The 21,176-nt window shown below is 38.8% G+C and overlaps 1 protein-coding gene across 1 annotated transcript in view; it reads right to left on the reverse strand.

The window, feature by feature from the left end:
- The window catches only part of ADCY1 (adenylate cyclase 1), a 180,607-nt gene that overhangs the window by 62,431 nt on the left and 97,000 nt on the right, over positions 1-21,176 (reverse strand). Inside the window, exon 5 of the mRNA XM_040077081.2 lies at positions 9,304-9,431. Coding sequence (XP_039933015.1) covers positions 9,304-9,431 — 128 coding nt within the window. The remainder of the gene's footprint in view (positions 1-9,303; positions 9,432-21,176) is intronic.

Genomic DNA, 21,176 nt, shown 5'->3' on the forward strand with positions numbered 1-21,176 from the left:
AATTTTCCAATGCATTTAAGTGAAAAAGATCTTAAAATGAGACTATAATTTTTCCTTGACCTTCATTGACCACTTTTTTTTCAAGTATTATTGAATTACACTGGATTTTGCAGTGTACCTTTAGAAAGACTTTTCAATTATTTCAGAAGTTGTACTTGTTTAAATACAATTAAAAGAAAGGTCAGCATAGATCAAGATGTGGAATGTGCAGCTAAGATACCTGGCCCTTATTTGAATAAGAAACTATACACCTATGAAGTGCTGAAGGACATACCATGTCAGCCATCACTAATGTGAGTAACACGGAGATCTCTTTTATTCCCACAGAGAATCTGGGCATAACATATTTTTCAGTTATATTTTATGCAACAGCACAGAAAGGCTTATCATCATGGGTTGGCACAGTTTTGTTTCTAGTTATGGAGAAATGTGCAATGTATTTCTGGGTCAGGACCTGGGAATTGCTTTAGAAAGGACAGGGACCTATCAGAAGGTTAGTTGGAATATTGGCATCTGTTTTGACCACTAAAAATGTCAATTGAGTCTTTGGGAAGTCTCCATATAAAAACCCCTGATTTCCTGCAGGTCAGGCTCCTTCCCTTTGGCCAGAGAGATAAAGGTAACATTGTGCAGCAGCTGGGGGTTGGCCAGGCCCCACTGGCCTGGCTGGGCAGCAGGGGTTGGGCTTACCTGGGCCCAGAGGAGCAGCCCTGGCTGGGCTGTGCCTCTGGGCCCCATCTGCTGCTGCAAGGGAGGGGCTGAGCAGGTCTGCTGTCCGAGCCCCTGATACCAGTTATGGGCCTGGCTGGGCTGGGGCCCACCCCAATTTAAACTGAGGGGTGGGCAAAAAAGGCATTTATGATTCTGTCTGGTTTCTTTGATTTTGGACTGCCTGGGTCCTTTGATCTCTGATCTTTCTGTGTGAGTTCTTCCCCCGCTCACAGTGAAGCCTTGAACATCTAACACCATGAAATGCAGTGAGAGAGAGACAGACTCTGGACAGCTTTAACCCTTTCCTGGCAACATGAAGCTTTCAAGGCCTAACCCTTCCCTGAGAGAGAAAAGAAAGGAACAAAGTGAACATAAAGAAGAAACAGCATGAAGTCAGTAGAGCAAGAGTGAAAAGACTATTGGGACATGGGTTTGAGGAGTTTGTCATTCCACCCTTATTGAGCCATGGAAATGAACTTTATATGTAGATTATCCCTTTATATCATGGGAAAGATATGCATTTGGGCAGATGACTGTTTAGATTCATGTGTGGATTTGAGCAAAGGTGTTTGTGATGGACTAAGTGATATTAATCCTATAAGATGCTTGAACAGAGATAGAGATGAGAAATCCTCTGTGCCAGTGAAGAAATCTCTGTTCCTTGAGATGAAGAATCCTTTGCCTTTAGAGTTATTCATCCTTAAAAGCTGACACCCCAATATGCAAAATCTAAGACCCATGACCCATAAGCAGCTTGGGAAACTGCTAATGGGAGAAGTCACAAAGGCAGGTTTCCCCAGGTGGCTGTTTTTGTGAGAGTTAAAAAACCCACAAGAGAACTGTTCTCAGCTGTCAGTGGGATCCATGACTCTAAGAGAAACTCCTCTCCTAAAGATTGGTCAAAGACTATTTTCAAATGGTGAAACTGAAAATCACAGGTCTTGTCTCTTTATGTATTTCAAAAGAAACTTAAGAGTTTGTAAGGGGAGGGAAGAGTGTTTTTGGAGTTTCATTCTGTTTAGTTTTTTCCCCAACTTTCTTTTTCCATTCTTTTAGTATGTGTTAAATGAAACTATTTGTTTATTTTTAAGCTTAGGCCTGCTTTGCTTTTCTCCTAATCTCTCTACCACAGAAAAAGAATAAACACTGAAACCACTACACTATATTTGGCAACCAGAATTTAGCGAACATGAAACCACTACACTTATGCACAACTTTCTGAAAGATTAACTATTTCCTTGTCCTATTCCTACTCACTGCAAGTCAGCTCTCCCTTACTCAGTATCTGTTCCCAGTCAAGCCTCGAATATGACTTCAAGAAGTCCTAAAAGGTTTCTAGTGTTACAAAGGTTTGTTGTGCACACTTTGACAAAGCTTTGAGGAAATGAAAACCCTAACAATATAAGCCACCTAACGATAAGCAACCACACTTTGTATCTTCATCTGAGCATGTGTATTGTCTCATTAACGGATTGACCATACACCAAGACCATACCTTGCAAGCGAAAACCCTTCAGGATTACAGCTTGCCTACCTATGTTCTCCTGCATAATTAAGAACCTATGTAATAATCTTAATTAATGAACCCATAAATGTTGGAGTTTCTCTGTTCACAAATGAGTGTGGGGTTTTTTGTTGGTTCCCTCACTACTCCTCCATTTAAAAAGGTATATAAAATCTCAGTCTAAATGTATGTGCAGAGACAGTGAACTTCAGACACTGATAAAGTCCACTCAAGGCTTTGACATTGCTTTGTCTGACTGGGGTAAATTTAATCTCCTTTTAGAAATTTTAGTAGAATAACAAAAAATAAATGAAAAAAGATGAGCAGGGAAATACAACATGGCTGGCCATACTCCTTGTTAAATAAGCTGAACTATATAATACACCAATGGACCATATAAAGCAGAATCTGAAAACACTTCATGTTTTGAACAAAAAATTTCCATTAGAAGTCACTTAGTCAAAAATCTAAATTGAAAAGGTATTTCTGCATCTTCCCCAGAAACTACAATGTGTTTCAGAGATGCTTTCATCATTATTAAATCTGAGTAGGAAAAAAATATCTCAGTTCATTACATTTTTTAAAATTCATCTTGTAGAGCTCTGTGCTGTTTATGCAGACAATTTCCATAAATATACCCCACTGAGCTGTAAAAAATGAGGACTATTGGGTAATATAGAAGAGGTTTCAAATATAAATTCAGAGCAGTACAATGATCATGTTCCCTAACAACAACATTTCGACAATAAAATATCACAAAAATGTCCATTGAGGTATTTTAAATTATAAATACATTTCTGAGGAAATATCAGCACTTCACAAACAAGCCAGGAATAGGAGCTTCTCAAATAAATTATTCATTGTAACTTATTCTCTCATAGGTTCCTATACTAAAGTTTTCCAAATGTTAACACAAAAGTAGGCCCAGAAACAAATGGAAATAAATTTTTTAAAAACATTCTTTTTAAACCGTTTGTGTTCAGAGTCTATGCCACTGACTAACAAGAAAAGCATCTACCCTGACTGCTCAAGTATACTACAAAGCATTTAAATTTCAGTTCCCTCCTTAATTATAAATATTTTATGTCCTGCTACAAGCCATAAAAGTAATGTAGATAACCTGCCGAACAGCTCCAGACCTGTGCTCCTGAGCTTTTCAGGAGGGAAATAAAAAAGCTCTGCATGTCATTTCTTATAATTATTTAGGTTTTTTGTTTAGGTCTAAAAATAGCTGCAGACATAAATGTTTCCTGTTAAAGGCATAGATAAGATTTTTTGTTCAATTACATACTCTTCCCCTTTGTATTGCTCAGCTACACAGAGCACTGGGACAGAGTGTCATGGGTTAGTACAGTTAGTTTTTTTAGTTATAGAAGAATGTAGAATAATTCTCCAGGTCGGGACCTGGGAATTGCTTTAGAAAAGACAGGGGTCTGTCAGAGTGTTAGTTGGAATATTGGCATCTGTTCTGACCACTAAAAATCGTTAGCTACGACTTTGGGAAGTACCATATAAAACCCCTTGATTTCCTGTTGGTGGGTCCATTTTCTTCTTGCCTTTGGCCAGAGAGAGACAGGTAACATCGAGTTGGGCCTGCTGCTCCCCCATTTTGAGGGGGGAACTGGCCTGAGGCCTGGCCGGATTCTGTCGGCTCCCAGGTGGGGGCGGTGGGGAAGGAGAGGTTGCTGCTTTACAACAACTGCTTTCTCTAACTTTCCTAAAGCAGGGAGAGATCTCTGCTGGGTCCCTGATAAGAGCTATGGGCACCCATTTAGGCTGAGGCCACCCCAATTTACACCGAAGGGTGGGCTGAGAAGGCATTTATGATCCTGCCTGTTTTGGGGATTTTCTGTGATTCTGGACTGCCCGGGTGCTCTGATCTCTGATGTTTCTGTGTGAGTTCTTCCTCCCTCACAGGCACGGCCTTGAACATCTAACACCACAAGCTACAGAGGGAGAGACAAAGACTCTGAGCATATTTAACCCTTTCCTAGCAACAAGAAGCTTCCAGAGCTTGGCCCTTCTCTGAAAGAGTAAGAAAAGACAGAGTGAACATAAAGAAAAAAACAGCATGAAGTCAGTAGAGCAAGAGTGAAAAGACTGTTAGGTTAGAAGGTTGAAGAGTTAGTTGTTCTACTCTTATTTGAGCCATGGAAATGAACTCTATATTTAGATCATTCCTTTAAATCATGGGAAAGATATGCATTTGGTGAGATAATTGTTTCGATTTGTGTGTGGATTTGAGCAAAGGTGTTTGTGATGGACTAAGTAATATTAATCCTATAAGATGCTTGAACAGAGATAAAGATGAGAAGCCCCCTGCGCCAGTGAAGAAGTGAGAAGATACCTCTGTACCCTGAGGTGAAGAATGCTTTGCTTTAGAGTTATTCATCTTTAAAAGGTGACACCCCAGTATGCAAAAGTTTAAGACCCATGACCCATAAGCAGCTTGGGAAACTGCTCCTGGGAGGAGTCACAAAGGCAGGTTTCTCCGGGTGGTTGTTTTTGTGACAGTCAAAAAACCCACAAGAGAACTGTTCTAAGTTGTTAGTGGGATCCATGACTCTAAAAGAGACTCTTCCCCTAAAGAATTGATGAAAGACTATGGTCAGATAGCAAAACTGACTGAAAATTACAAGTTTTGTCTCTTTATGTTGTTTTGTAAGAAAGTAAATAGTTTGTAAGGGGAGGGAAGAGTGTTTTTGAAGTTTCATTCTGTTTTAGTTTTTTTTCCAACTTTTTTTTTTTTTTCTATTTTTTTAGTGTATGTTAATAAACTATTGGTTAATTTTAAGGTTGAGCCTGCTTTGTTTTTCTCCTAGTCTCTCTCCCACAGAAAGAGTAAGTACCAAGACCAAAATTTAGTGAACGTGAAACCACTACACAGAGTCAGGGCTTTTGAAGGGCTGCTGGCTTTCTTTGGCAGAGGTGCAAGCTGACGAAGCTTTCGCCACTGGTACACAGCTTCTTAAAAAGTCAGCTCCTGGTTCTCAAAAAACTTGAGGTCAGTTCACTCCTTCCAGTTCAAACACTTCACGGCCTGAACTTTTGGATCACCAGGGGAAAAGCTTCAAGAGTGTTGACATTATGGAAGTTAATGCTTCTATCTATTTCTTCAGACAAAAATCATACAGGAAAACTTGATATTTCCATTGGACTTATGCAAACTGACTACTGTAGTTCCTCTCCCTTTCATGGTGCTTTTGGTCAGCCAATGAACAAACCCATCAAAAGGAGAGGATTTGAGCATCAACCTCCCCAGTGCAAGCACCTCCCCTGGTGCAAATAACCCAAACCTATCTGGTGACTGGTGGAGTCACTCACATTAGGTGAAGCCATTCATTTGGGATAAAATTACCTATGTGTCACAGAAAATAGCTGATAAACCCCACTGGGTTGCCCAGTTCTCAAGAAATAAGGATTCATGGACAGTTTCCTTCAGATGTTTTCAAAGCCCACAAGCAGCAACAACATTCAATCAGAAGGTCAGATGACACTTATTCTAATGTAACCCTTCCCCTCCTCACCACAGTACATGTTGAACTAAAACAGCGAGCAGCAGTTGCTGTGATCCACAGATGTGCTCCTACCATGCCTTGCTCCCTGCTACTACAGTCGGTGATGCAGCTAGTGATGCAATTCCTTCTTAGTCAGTACTAAAGTGGCATATTAGTAAGGTGTGAATGGAAGAAGGATCATGAAAATGTACTGTCTGTGTGACAGTAGGAATGATTCCAGATTCCATTAATGTTTTGACAAGTTTATGAATGTTAAACCTGAGTATTTTGACCCAGTCCAAAATCTAGTATTTATATACTGCTCGCTCAGAATCTCTCCTTATTTCCTGTTGGAAACATTACAGATTATTTCTTGCTCTGCAACATTATTGAATGCAGTTCAATACGTGTGTCATTTCAGCACATTTCATCTCCTAAGAGGGGTTGCTGGGCTGAGTCAAGGAATTGTTTAACAAAATTTATATCCACTGGTGAAGTGCTGTCTAAGGAAAGACAAAACCAATAAGAGTGTATAAAATTTCCCCCATAACACTTGCTTAAAACAGAACTCTAGACAGCTTTTGGAAGAAAGATGGAGGGAAGAGCTTTGTTTGCTGGGCATAATTTTCTACATGGCAATTAGCTAACAAATGTATCTATTTAGAAAGTAAAGCACTGTCGTACATGAGACTGAAACTTTCAATTGTGGCAAACAATTTATGTAAGTTGAAGAGAGTACTTGGCCTAACACAATGTTCATAACCAAAGTGAGGACATCTGCCACATGACAGAAATACATGACATATTAGAGGCACTAATGAATATGATAATTTTAATTGTATTACTAACAAAAATCTGGTAGTTAAAACTCATATGGTAAGAGCAACATTGACGGTATTGAACACTTCCCTCATTGCCATGGTGCCATAAGTGACTCTAAAGTAGAACAGACACCTGGCCTGTACTGAGGCACTGACACAATGGCTGCAGAAATTCTTTTGGAATAGAAGCAGAATATGACACTATCTGTTTTGTCAGTTTTTAAGAATAAAAAGCTCCTCCCATAATTATTTTGGTTCTGTTCCCTTGAAGAAAACACTTTGAGGAAGGTGTATGAAATTGTGAAAATCGTCACTATTTTATAATCCTTCAAAAATTATGTTCTCAGAAGATACACTAAGCACCATATTGTAGGATACTTAAATAACAGTTACACAGAACATGAAGAGAATGGAATGTATTCATTTTTATTAATATATTCAACTCAATCCAGTCACAGAACCATAGAAGTTTCTACTCCTTGATTTTTCAGAAAAAAACCCCACCTCTTGTTAGTACATATCTCTGGGATGGACACTTTTGACAGATCCATCACAGTTCAAATGTTTTTATTTATTTATTTGTTTGTTTATTTATTCATCCCAGGAAACATGATAAACCTATCACCAGGGGTTACAAATTCCAAGCATAAATACTGTGCCAAGACCTGAATTCTACAGTAAATAGACTTTAAAAAGACTACCAGCTGGCATTCACCACCACATGATAGGGGAAAGTTTAAAAAAAGTGACTTTGTATCTCATGGAATAGATAAAGAAAACCTAATAATCATACCATTACAGTATAAAATGCTGCATTCCAATTTCACTGTCAGAAGTTCTTGACTTCTCCTTTTCATTTACTTTTCAAAACAAATTAGTCTGGGGAATTTATCTTGTAACTTTGGTTTCTGTGAAGGAGAGAGACTAATTGTGCTCATGCACAAAGAATGCAGAATAGGTTCCTTGTCCTTTCACCATGCTCTGACCCCTAACTACACAAAAGACCTAAAATTTATGAATTCTTTGAAAAATAAAATCCTGAAATGGCCAGTTATCTCCTACCACAACCTCTGACTAAACATGTCTAGATAACATAGAACAGCTTATCCACTTAAAATTGCAAAATTGCTGATGCTGCAAGGGGCCTCTGGAAATCACCTAGACCAACAAACTTGCTCAGAGAACAGCCAGCTGTAGAAGTTTGCCCAGAGCTGTACCCAGATGGGTTTAAATCTCTTCAAGGACACAAATGCCACAACTTTTCACTGGAAACTTTCGAGTATCTGACTACCTCCACAATAAAAGGAAGTTTTTCTTCTATTGAAATAGAATTTCTTTATTTTAGTTTGTGCCCATTTCCTCTTGTGCTGGCACTGGATGTCACTGAGAAAAAATTGGCCTTGTCCTGTTTACTCCCTCTCACTAGGTTTTTGTCTGCATTGATAAGAATCCCTCTGAGCCTTCACTTTTGCAGGCTGAACAGTCCCAGTTCATTCTTTTCTAATTCAATTCCTTTTTCAAGTTTACATTATCATGTCAGTAGCCAATAAAATATACCCTAAAAAGGGAACACGTTCATTTCAATAATAAAACTGATACCTTCTAAAGAGAAAAGTTCCAACATCTATATCAATACCTTACTTGTATACATGAAATACAGCACAACTAATGAATTAAAGATTAATGCTAGGTTTAAAAGAGGATTGCTTTCCAGGGATTAAGAACCAACCAACCAACCAACCAACCAACCAAGAGGCTTTCAAAAAATTTGTACAAGACCTGTCTATCTAATTATGTTTCTAAAGGTCAGGGCTTCCTTATAAATGGAGTATCCATATACTGCTAAAGAATACACATATTCTTTTAGGATTTTATATTAGCATAGACAATAATAAATTATAGATTAAGAGATTACAAAGTATTTTATCAATTTTACAATGCTTACAAATTATGAACTTGCATTGAATAAGGGAAAAAAATGAATTAATTTACCCAACTCTTCACACTCTGAGAGATTTTGTAGTATATTTAGCAAATGAAAAGGAGAAGTAGGCAACACAGCAGTGAAGAAATTTTCCATCTTTATCCTTTCCCTCCTAGGCAATGAAACAGATCTCTGGCTTCAGCTAAAAGTTCTCACAGTGCTAAAAGTTCAGCTAAAAGTTCATTCACAGTTCTCTCACATCCATATTTTTTGCCTTGGCAAAATAATGATCAATGTAGACCTCTCAAGCATAAACAAAAATCTGAGCAGCAAAGTAAATTTCACGTTACATTTCTGAAAAGCAGAATAAATGAAAGGTTTAAACATTACATTAAAAGGAATAATCAGCAGGTTATGATTTTGAGACTACATACACATATACAACAGGCATACATCAGGACTGGTTTTGAATTTACATACCGGTGTGCAAAACAAGCAATGTTTATCACTGCAAAACAACAAATTTGACTGCTTTCATTGTGGCAATAGGCAGTAGGGTACATTTTCTTATTTCCCATTATCTTTCTGCCGCCTATTCAGTACATGTATCTGCCTCTACATACTCAATTTGCATACTCAACTTACTCCTTACAGTGATTAAATGGAGTGGAAAATCAATTTCTTGATTGGTCGCTCCTGAAATCAGTGTCCTGTGGCCTGAATGCGAGTGTGACTTGTCAGTGAGTAGTGCTAGCAGACTGATGTTTTTCTAAGAGTACACCTCCTGAACACCACGTAGGAGCTCTTGCAGCACTCCTGCCTGGGTTCACCATGCATCGTACTTACGTGATGGTGTCAATCATATCCAGTCCCATTTCAACACAGCAATGGGCATGATCTGTTTTGGGCTGGGTCAATCCTGATACACAGTAGTAACAGTCCCCTAGGATTTTTATTCTTCTGCAATGATTTTCCTTTCATAAAAACAGAATGGGAAAAATTTTACTATTTATATAAATATTCCAATATTAAGAGGGTAAAAATTTCCTTCAATACTATGCAATAATTCAGGGAATCTTTCTGTGATCAAATGAGGTAATTTTACAGTTCATGAAATCTGGGCTTTGTGGACACAGCTGATACACATAGTTGTTTATTTATATATAAATAGACACATATTTACTGTACATCAGCCCTGCATTGTTCAACACACGTAGGTTAACACTGCTTAAAATATAGTTCTGAGCAAATGTTATTGCCTTGCCCTCATGCTAGGTTACTATGAATTCCAGATTTGCAATGAGACATCATTTCTGTGTGAACCCAAACTGAAGGACTGAGGCTAAACCACTGCTGAATATTGGGAAATGTTTGCATTCTGAGAAACTTTCATTTCAAATTCAGTTCCAATTCACCATGAAAGAGTGTTTATTTATCTGTAAAGGTACAACCATTTTTGCATTACTTATTCATAAACCATAGTTTGCAATACAGCATGATCAGTATGATAGACTTGCAGATGAGAAGCTAGTCAGTTTGCATTACAATCAAATTTATCTCCTGTTAGCATGAAGTTTAATTTCTACAGCCAAAGAAGTCTGGCTAAAACTCTCACATTAAAAAAAGAAAGAAAGAAAGAAAGAAAGGAAAAAAAAAAAAAAAGACGTGATAATCGCTACATCCATCTGAGCAGAAAGTTCATTTCTAAACAGAGAGCACGTAACAAAATGCCTTTAAAAGAGCAGTACCTTTAACTAATAAACGATGAGGAGACATGAAGAGGTGATGGTATCTTTTGTAACTAGAGTATATCAACTTCTACCCATTTAGAGTTTGGCACAGAAAAATAAATAACCTGATTAAATGAATACAACTTATAAATCTGGGATTATTCCAGTAAGTACCATGAAAAATTAACTGTTGTGAATATGATGGGAGGGGATTCGCAAAAGTCTGATTCTTTTCCCAGCAGAGTGCAATATAGACTTGACCTCAGCAACACAGAAGGAGGAAAAAAAAAAAAAAAGAAAATATGGCAATGATGGAATTTAAAATTTCTGGAAAAAAAATTACCTAATCATGGAATCATACTCATTCAGATTTTTATGCAGGCATATATTTTCATCCAGTCTTTTGCCCACAAGAATTAAAGCCTTCCTGAGTTGACCATATTCTCGACGCCATTACCCACATTCCAGTTCAGAAGTAATGATTATGCCTATTGCGATACTTTTCTCTCTGACATGTCACTCTGCATACCAGCATTTGGGCCTTGTTGCTACAAACACTTCCAGCTGCAGCCATTCCCATGCCTCTCTTCTTTGTAAAAGGTACGCGGTATTGAACAAGTACTATAAAATAAGAACTGCCTCTGTTCATGCATGGAAGAAGGCACAGTTTGGGAAAGTTGACTTTTCTATTTCTTTTTACAAATTAAGCAGCAAATTCAGACCTCAAATCAAAGACAAGAGCTGTCTTTTTGGGTATGCTTAAGTAGTAGAAAAGGCTTTTCCAGTTGTGACTACTTGTTATTTGTTTTCCTGTACAGCAGAATTTTAAATATACCACTAATTATCCTTGCTAATATATCTTTTAATGAATACAAGTATAATTATTTTAGGAGGATTACCACCAGGGCTCTAACAGTATTCCCGCAGCCTATAGCCAAAAATGCCTCATCAATTTTACTCAGACTTATTTGAAATCCTTTGCTAAATGTTATTATATAAGTAAAATAATTATTGATACACAGAAAGTAATATGCAGGTCTCAAAATCTACATTGACACAGAACAGTCCTTTTAATTCAAGGTTTTTGGACACTAATCACTACATTTTTAATGGAGACCACAAAGTTTTTTACTAGATACCACTAGATTATACTGACAAAAAGAGGCTTTCCTGCCTCTCCCCCCTGCCCACCAGTTTTGGGCAGATCTTGAAGCATTAGAGTATAATCAGTAGTTAAAACTGAAGCCTGCTTTCCAAAATAAATTCCGTTTTGACCCACACTTCAAAATCTTCTATAAGGCCCTGTCCTGGTTTAGTCACTGCAGGACAGACCCTTTTCATCTTCAAATTTGATAAGCATGATTTGTGGCCAGACAATCAGATTTTTTTTCCCAGTAAAACAAAAGAGATGTAACAACATGGTTTCTCTGAGTAGCATCCAAATCTATTTTAATTACTATACTGAATGTGGACCACAATGTGAGAGATTATTGAAGCCATCTTCTCAGATAAATTTCATAGTCAAATCCTAAGTGTAATGAAGTGACATGGAAATTACCACCAGCTCTATTTATATTGCAGTGTGCCAATAGTGATAATATACTTACGAAAAATGTCCAGTCTATTAGAAAACTCCACAGAACCCTATCAATTACTACATATATATTTTACCATTTCCCCCCTAGGTTTTGAAGTATGGACTTAAAAATTGAAACAACTATTTTAACAACCTTTTAATGGACTAAATCCTGCAAATAGTAACTTCATAACTAACATTAGTTCTTGTATATCTGCTAGTCCCAGCATAAAAAGCCTTGAGAATGAGCTAACTGCAATACTCCATAGAGTTCGATTTAGCAGAGTAATGGAGACTTATTGTAATAAGAGTTAGCATAGACTTAAAAAGAAGAGTTTCTACAGTGGCAGAAAATACAAAAAGAAAACAAATGTGGTATAGGAAGTATAGGAAGTGCCACAGAAAATTACTTGATAGGCTCTGATTGCGGAAAGTTGGCCATCTCCAGATGAGCATTTGTAAACTTTTAATTTAGTAATGTGTTTTTGAAGTCATTACAAATTATCTACCATCACGGGAGCCACATTATGTATGAACAAATGTAGAATTATTCAGGATAGCTATAAAAAGGACAACATCAATTTCAAATGATTTCACTCAATTTTATTGGCAATTATATAAGCTGACCTAAAATGACCTAACTTTCGTCTACATCTCATTTTTACAAAAAATCCTTTCCTTCACATGGAGTGCAATTTTAAAAAACTAGGATGTTAAAATGTTTTTATTTCTGGAGAGTGAAAACTTATGCAACAGTCATATATATTAATTTTCTTGGAAATGGAAAAGAATTTTAGCAAGAATATTTTATACAATCATGACTGACAGGCATGCTTGTCTCCTTCCTGGGTTTTATTAAGTATCCTTTCAGATTCTGTTTTTTATGAAGATATATTCCAGGAGAAGCAAGCCTAAAACAAATACATTAAAAAATGCTGAAAAATTAAGCTCTAAATTTCAGGAAATGGTTATTTTTCCAGATTCCAGAAATACTTTTCCTTATGCTAACTGCACAACAGGTTAAAACAATAAGTGTCAGTACATATGTCCACACAGTTCTGTAAAAAGATGTATAGATTTGCAGTATACAAACTCAGGAACAATTTAGTAATTTACTACAAGCATACAAATTATGATAAGAATAGTGACAAGGAATTCATATACCAAGCACAGTATCTTCTTACTTAAAATATACTGTAAAATAGGCAAAATCTACTCTCTGGGGTACTTGCCCATTTATATGGTCCTACAGTACTTAAAGTGTGTAATGTTAGCTTTTTTCCTTAGAAAACTGTCCCAAGACACTTCAGCTTCACTCCATGCACACATCATTTTTCCCTGATCCTATAGTGTTACGGGCATATTGATTAAGACCACTTTCATTTAAGGAAGTTTACTTCCTTAGGTCTCTCTAAGAGATGTCTCCAGATGGCTGTTCAGAACTGGATTTAAACTTATGTGCCTCAGTGGGATCCTGTGTCTGTGCTGACTTTCAAGGGGAACTGAGGAGACAAGTCTCCTTAAAATTAGTATTTATAAATATCCTGCCCCCAGTGCACACAAATTTTCACAAAGAAGGTTTACATGCTGTAAGTTTATACTTATGCTTCCCAGAACTATTTTTCCCATCTTAAACAGTCCACAAAACTTCATTCATTCTATATTTTAAAAATACATCAAAATTATCTTAATATAAATTAAAAGCATTCTATAGATACAATATAAACAATTTTTTAGAGTGATTACTTTCAGAAAAATCTAGTTCAATGCTCAGCAAAGAACTGACTGTTCTAGACACAGTTAAAAAACACACAAGCTGATTAAAAATATTGCCTACTCATTCTTTGCCTGAGACTCAGAAACTATGTTTTTTGGTTCAGTATCTTTGAGCTTGAACTGGTAGAAAGAGACACTTCAGTAATGTTGAAATATGCAAAGTAAAAATTGTTAAATGCTAAGAAGGCAATTAGGGAAGGATACAAAATTAAAATGGAAAAAAAAAAATTAGACTCAGCCTGACAAAGACTGGAGGTATACATAACTGTAAATGGAAAGAAGAAGGAAGTGTGTGTATCAGTCTACCTAATAGATGAGATACCAAAAGTGGCATGAAGAAATAAGAACTTTCATTCAGAATATTAAAACCCTCTTTCAGTAATGTCCTTTGAAAAGACTCTAAAATTCTTTAATCCTTGTCAACTTGTAAATGAAAATTCTTAGAAGTCCAAGTTGCAGAAAGATGGATGCTGAAAGTGAAGTATCTGAATCTCTAAAGACAAATAATTAATTCTCCATGTAGATTAGATGCAGGAAGCATGTGAGAAAAAAATCTACCAAAAAAACCCCAAACAAACAAACAAACAAACAAAAAAACCCAAAAAACAACAACAAAAAAACAACCCCACAATTAAAGAAAATAGAAACTTCTTTAAAAATCAAACTTGTTTCATTAAAATTCAGGATTCTGTAGAACTACCTCTTCTTTTCTATTAAGATGACAAGTAAAATATTTGGAACATGTCAGAACTGAATCAAAATATAACCGAACTTTGACCATGACAGCATAATGCAAATGATTGGATCTCATTAACATGTGTCACTCTTACTTGTAAGCTGAAAAATGACAAACTGAAAGCTAGCTATAGTATCAAAGGTTGATTGCAAGGCATCTGAAGACCTCATTTAAATATCAGTTGCTTGGAGCATTTATTGATAATATGCAATGCAGGATGACTATCAGCAGGACCAAATCTGAGACTACAAAAACCTGTTCTTAATTAATGGAAGGAAACAAAAAAACTTCAGAGTAACAGCCAGAACTAACTAAACTAAGCCTGAGCAGCAGATAAAATGCAATAGAAATCAATCCTTTAGAGTTGATTTATTCGTGGACCTTATGAGAAACTTCACCAACTCTTACATTCAGGAAGGTGGTTTGTAATTGTTATGTCCCAAGAGAAGCCTTGCATGGATAAACTTACCCAAAATGCTTGTATCAGGGTGCCTAAACACAATGACATTACAAAACAAATAACCAGACATACAAATGAACCCCAAGGCGTTCATAACAGTACTTTCCCCTGTGGATTCTCTGATGTCTGTCTAGGATGAAGTCACACTTCTGCAAGGATACTAATAACGACACTCCTTTTCATTTATATTTTTGAAACTCACATTCCTTCAAAGTGATTGAAGTTGGCTTTAGGACTCAAAAGTTACTGAGGAGACTGCAAAATTCTATATGAAATATAATTACCTAAGACTGTTTCTTTAAGAAATCTAATGGTGCTATTGTGAAAAAGACAACAGAAATCATGCCATCATTTTCAGGGAGTATCTGGGCAATGCTCTTAGTCAAATGGTTTAGTTTAAGGTATTACTGCAAAGAGCAGGGCTTTTGATTTGATGATCTCTATGGGTCCCCGCCAACTTAAGATATTTTATGATTTTAAGCAGTACATTCTGATGGTCTCTTCTCCAGCACTCTTCCCAAAGACTCAGTGATTTGCAAGGTAAAATAACACGTGCAAGGTAAGTTTCTCTAGAGGTGAATAGACATGAAAGAACATGATAAAACTACAAATGAATTCTAGGATGGAATAGTAAGATCAGGATTTTTTTTCCCCTCTCTACTAACAGAATGCTGAAGTACATTTTCAAAGGAATTGAGTGACTTGATATTGAAACTTAAGGTTTGCTTTCAGAACTCCCTGTAATGAGTTGTAACTGTACCTGAAGCTATTATGATTGAAAAGAGGTGTAGCATTTCAAAGAGAGCAAATATTCCTTGCCAAAAAACCCACAAAAATCCAACCATACAAAAAGCCCCCAGGCAAACCACTAGAAACCAAAAAACATCCAAAGAAACAGCATATGGAAAGAAATAACTAATATAAAAAGCATAAATCAGTGTAGCAATGGGGAACAAAGTAACATGGACCTCCTTATGCATCCGAAGGTTGTTTTAATAAATAAATTGCCCCTTTTAATACCTTTAATCTCCATCGGATGTAACTGAAACCAAACTGAGGCCTAACAAAACTTAACAGAACAAGGGCACCCATTGGCTAGCTCAGCTGCAGTGATGGTGCCCATGTGTCCTATCACCCAATCAGCTTCTCATTCATATGCTGTCCACGTTGTTCCTCCAGCCAATCACAATTCTCTTCCAACTGTCACTCAACTGACTTTCCTCACTCCTGACTGCATCTCACCCCTCAATGACTTGCAACCCTGCAGCCTGCAGCTGTACTTTTCCCACAGGGCCTTCTGGTGAGTGTAGGCCTTACCAACTTTAACAATTATAACCTCATACTCCATAAACCAGCTTCTAAATATGATAAGGACAAATTTTAGCAGAACTATACTGGCAAAAAGCAAAGGCTTAGTATTTTCACAATGTGTCAATGTGCCCAGATGCCTAGATTCATCTTGAGGCTCCCAGCAAATATATGCTACCTTATACTTATTACACTTTCTACAAGGGTGACAGGGATTCTTTTAAAGGATTATATTTCTAAGACAGGGCAATTGTTTCAAGAAAGGTAGTCATAAACTGCACCTTCCAGTTGACATTGTTCCCCAAGAAACAGCAGCACACAACAGGCACACTTACAGATCACACTTTATTAATCACAGAGACCATCCCTACCATTGTTACACTCTTCTTTAAAGTCTCTGCAATTTCTTCCTTAATCATTCTGAGTACTCAAGCCCAGCACAGTTTTAAAATCAGCTCAGTCCTCTGTTTTGACCTAATAATGAATACCTAGAAGCTGCTTTAACCAAGAGATCAGAATCCTTCTGAAAAACTGTATTTCTCAGCACCTTTCTATGACTACAGAAGACATAATTACATCTTATCACATCACAAGGCACTAAGGAAAGCTTGTACGTCTGTCCTTAATTATACCTCAGTGAAGCACAATCTGAAGTAGAAGTACCCCTAAGTAGCAAATCTTCCTCACATAGCTGAAAGAAACCATGAGTTTGTTTGTTTGTTTGTTTTTAATTTGAAAAAGTATCCCTGCAGGCTGAACAAAAAAAAAATAAGGGTTTTTTTGCTCTTCTGCTAGCTCCAAACTGCTTCTTCCATGACCAACAACCAACCTTGCACCAAAAGCTGGCATCTGCCTGGTACCTGCCTTCAGGTGTCACTGACACCTTCCGTTGGCAGCACATGGCCACTGCTAAGGGAGCAAGCATGGTAGGGCAGCCATGTCCCTGGCTTCATGCCATGATACATGATAAGCTTATGTTTTTCTGTGTGCACACATCATCTTGTGTTACATAACAGTATTTCCCTTTAATTACATGGCTCTGTATTTCATGGCTATAAAAACTCCACAAATGACAGCATTATAAGTTTTAAAAGAGCTTATTAGATGTCTGGTTGGCATATAATGCATGAAATTCTGTTCTAATGCATTAATTTGGTTTATATTGTATTTTATCAGATTTGAAATCTGTATCAAATGGTTTGTCCTTATTCAGCTGTAACCTAACTCTTCCACTCCCACTTCTCCCTGATTGGGTAGTGTCTTGTCCCTGCCTCTGGGCCCTGCCACCTGGGGAAAACGCCCGAGCATGGGTGAGGCTGATCACTCTGGCACAGGAAAGCGATCGTGGAAGATCTTCAGCCAAAGCAGGGCAGGACTGGAGAATAAAGCAATATTTTCCCCCCGGACAAAGAGCAGGCTCTTTCTTTTTGCCATCAGTGGTCATCTAGTCTCGTGGAGAAATACCGCAACTGGCATCCAACATGGGGCTTGAAGTCACAAAAGGTTCCCAAAAAGCTGGAAGAACCACTCGGGGAGCACGTGGCTGAGAGAGACCCGCAGAGAGAGACCTGTCAGGCTTGGCGTTCGCTGTGGAGTCTCCGAAACACAGGATTCCATGGGCAGGGCTGTAGTTTTCTCCTTTGGACTCAAAAAACCCATCGGAGTGCTGCAAAGAGGCCCCCTGAATGGCAGGCTGCTCCCAGAGAAAGTGACCACATGTTCGTGGAAAGCTGAGCCTGGGAACCGAGACTGGAAGTTCCTTTTGCACCAAAAAGGGTCAGTCTCAGGCAAAAGGAGTGATTGAGAAAGAAGGGAAAGGAACACTGGATTTTCAGTGAGTACCACTTTTGGTTTTTTAAGGGAAAATCTTTTTAAGAGGCATTAAACCTCAGAGAAAAGAGTTTCTCCTTTCACGGAAGGTTTTTGCTTTCAAAGTAAAAAACCTTCAAAGTGCTTTCTTTTGGCAGCCTGGGGGAGGGTGGAAAAGGAAACTGTTTCCCCTTTTTTTTTTTTTTTTTTTTTTTTTTCTTCTCATTTCGGTTCCTCAGTCACAGTTAAAAGGGGACATAGAAACTTAAAATCTGAGCCAAAAATGGGTGCTAGGCTGTTTGTGTCTCAAAAAAGAGCCTATAATCAGATTTTAAGTGTCTCAGATGATGGGAAAACCCAGTTTTCCAAGAAGCAATTAAAAAAGTTTCCTTCGGTGGTCATTTGCTCAATTTCCAGATGTATCATCTGAGCAAATAAGCTCCCCAGAATTTTGGGAAACAAATTGTCCCAATCAAGCTCCCCTAATGATAAAGAAAAAGCAAATTTTGCTCTTTCAAGCTTGCAGATTTTATTTGCAATGCAAAAACAAAATGAAAAGAAAAAAAGCTGGTTCCTTGTGGACTTTCCCCAGTCTCCTCAGTTTCTCCCTATCGTGACCCCAAAATCACTTCCCCAAAATCAAATATTCCTTGAGAAACCCCTAAACTTTCCCCAAAACTCCCTTCTTCCCCAGTTTGTAAACCCTGGGTTTGGTTTGCTTTTGTAGGCAGTTTGAGTACACAAGACCCCCATCTTAGTGATTCCCAAACTAGTCTTAATTCGGAAGGGGGGGTCACAAGATGGAGGAGACACCTGTGTTCCCCAAAATGGTCGAAGCCATGTGCTCGCGACTCATGAGTAGCCTCTCTCTTTGTTTGTCCCTCCTTCCTGCAATTCCTTTCACAATCCCTTCCTCTCCCCAGACCTCCCCTTCTCTTCAGTGCTACCCCTGGCACTGCTCTCTCCTCTGACTCTGCCCCCTACCCTCAAACCTCCGCCCTCCAACTCCACCCCATGTGACTCAAGCATCCAGCCCCTCCCTACCCCTGGTTCCCATCGTTTCCCCACCCACAGTCCCAGTTCCCACGCCCCGCGGGAGCAGGGGGTGGGGGAGGGGGTGGTGGGAGGCGGGTTCCCGGAAGCAGGAAACAATCCCGGCTTTTCTGCCATCCCTGTCACATACTGATGGTCAAAAAGAGGGGGTGCTGTCCACAGTAATTGGAACCCCTTCCCCCAACAAGCAATTCAGGACTAATGCAAAGCTCAAGCCAAATTTGGATGCGAAAGTGAGTACTTTCGCAGCCTTTTAAAAGCAAATTTAGTAGGGAATCCTATTGTTCCCTTTGACTTCTGGCAGGTTTTTTCTGCCCTCCTTTCATCCACACAGTTTAGGCTTTGGAACTCCACATGGAAAAAAAGATTAAGAGATTTACTCCTGGAGCTTTGGCAAAATCCTGAAATGGCTGTTGATAATAATAATTTGCCAATTCGATTAGAACATCTATGTGGTGATGGTGAATGGGTCGCAGCACTCAAGCAAGTTTAGGAAATTCCTTTAGCTGTTTTAGAACACATTGAAGAGACTGCTTTCAAAGCATTCTTTTCAATCCAGCCCGATGGGTCCTTCCAACCTTACAGTAAAATAAAGCAGCTTTCATCAGAACCTTTTGTAACATTTGTGGAGCGATTAACCCAAGCTATTGAGTTACAGGTTAAAAATAAAGGAGCCCAAGAGCAAGTCCTGGAGGAGATGGCACTGACCAATGCAAAGGAACAGTGCAAGGCAGCTATCCTCAGCCTGCCCATGGAACCAGTGCCAACCTTAGATGACATGCTGCACATGTGCACCCAGAAGGTCCCTTTAATGACAGCACACCTTAATCACAGTTCAAGAGATGCATTCAGACCACCACAAAGAGCTACCGCGGCAGATGCCGTGCCCCCTGGGCTTGTGCCACAGCTACCACCCAAGAGAAGAACAACATGTCTCCTGTGTGATCAGGCTGGACATTGGGCATCTCAATGCCCTTTAAAGAAGCAATTTCTGGACTTTTAGGACTATGGGGGCGGGAGGTCTCAAGAGTTCAAAGGGAATTTTTCAAAAAACTAAAATGTCAGTGCTTACTTGCCCAGCCTGTCGACATAAATGGGGCAAATCTGAGAAGGGGGGAGAAAAAACTAAAAAATGCAAATGTTAAATTAACTAATCCTGTTATAACCAGTTCTGCCTTTCAGCAGAAGTCACCAGATAGGCCCTTTCAGATCATGACGTAAGCAGACCCTGTCTAACCACAGAAATGTCTCCAAAAGCCTTTTAGGTTGCAACTGACAGAATCCTTGCACCTGAGTGACACAGACTGGCATTTAGGTTCATTGGATCTACAAGTGCTAGGCTCCTGGCAACATGTTGGCAGTAAGTATGTCATCCTTGGGGACACCAAGTACACACCGAGAGAGATTGAGATCCTTCTGGGTCTCGTCTCATCAAACCCTAAACAACTAGTTCTCTGGCTGCGCTGTGTCCGCCCACCTTTGTTTCTGCCTAAGGGGCAGGTCATAGCTCAGGCAATTGCAGCACCTGACCCATTCCCTGAAAAAAACATCACAAGGAACAAACACCTTGATGTTTCCCCCACACGAATTATTGGGAGGGACAAACTCATAATAGGGTGTGAGGTCCGTCAGAGTGGGGAAGTAAAAAACCTCAAGAGGGTTTTGGACACAGGCGCGGATATAACGATTGTACCAGAAAGGATGTGGCCCTTACATTGGGAACTGAAAAATGTGGCCGGGCATGTAGAAGGTATAGGGGGAATGAAATGGGCAAAACAATCCAAAAGGGTTGTGCAAATTAAGGGGCCAAATGGACAATTAGCTACGCTGTGTCCATTTGTTTTAGATTTTTCAGAGCCCTTGTGGGGGAGAGACCTGATGGCCCAGTGTGGGGGTCACGATTGGCATTCCAGATGCCCCCCTGGTTTTTCAGGCTGCGGCCACTGAAGAGCGCCCTACCCAGAAACTCAATTGGAAAACTGATTCACCAGTCTGGGTAGAGCAGTGGCCGCTCAGTAAAGAAAAGTTGAAGGCACTTCAGGAGCTAGTGGATGAACAGCTAGCTAAAGGCCACATTGTGGAAACCACATCTCTGTGGAATTCCCTGCTCTTTGTTATAAAAAAGGCAAACAAAGGCAAGTGGCGGCTCCTCCACGATCTCTGTCAAATTAATAATGTTATTGAGGACATGTGTTCTCTCCAACCAGGGATGCCATCCCCAGCAATGCTCCCCCAAAATTGGAATTTGGCAATTATTGATATCAAAGATTG

Source organism: Hirundo rustica, chromosome 1 (assembly GCF_015227805.2).
Source record: "Hirundo rustica isolate bHirRus1 chromosome 1, bHirRus1.pri.v3, whole genome shotgun sequence".
NCBI classification, from domain to species: Eukaryota; Metazoa; Chordata; class Aves; order Passeriformes; family Hirundinidae; genus Hirundo; species Hirundo rustica.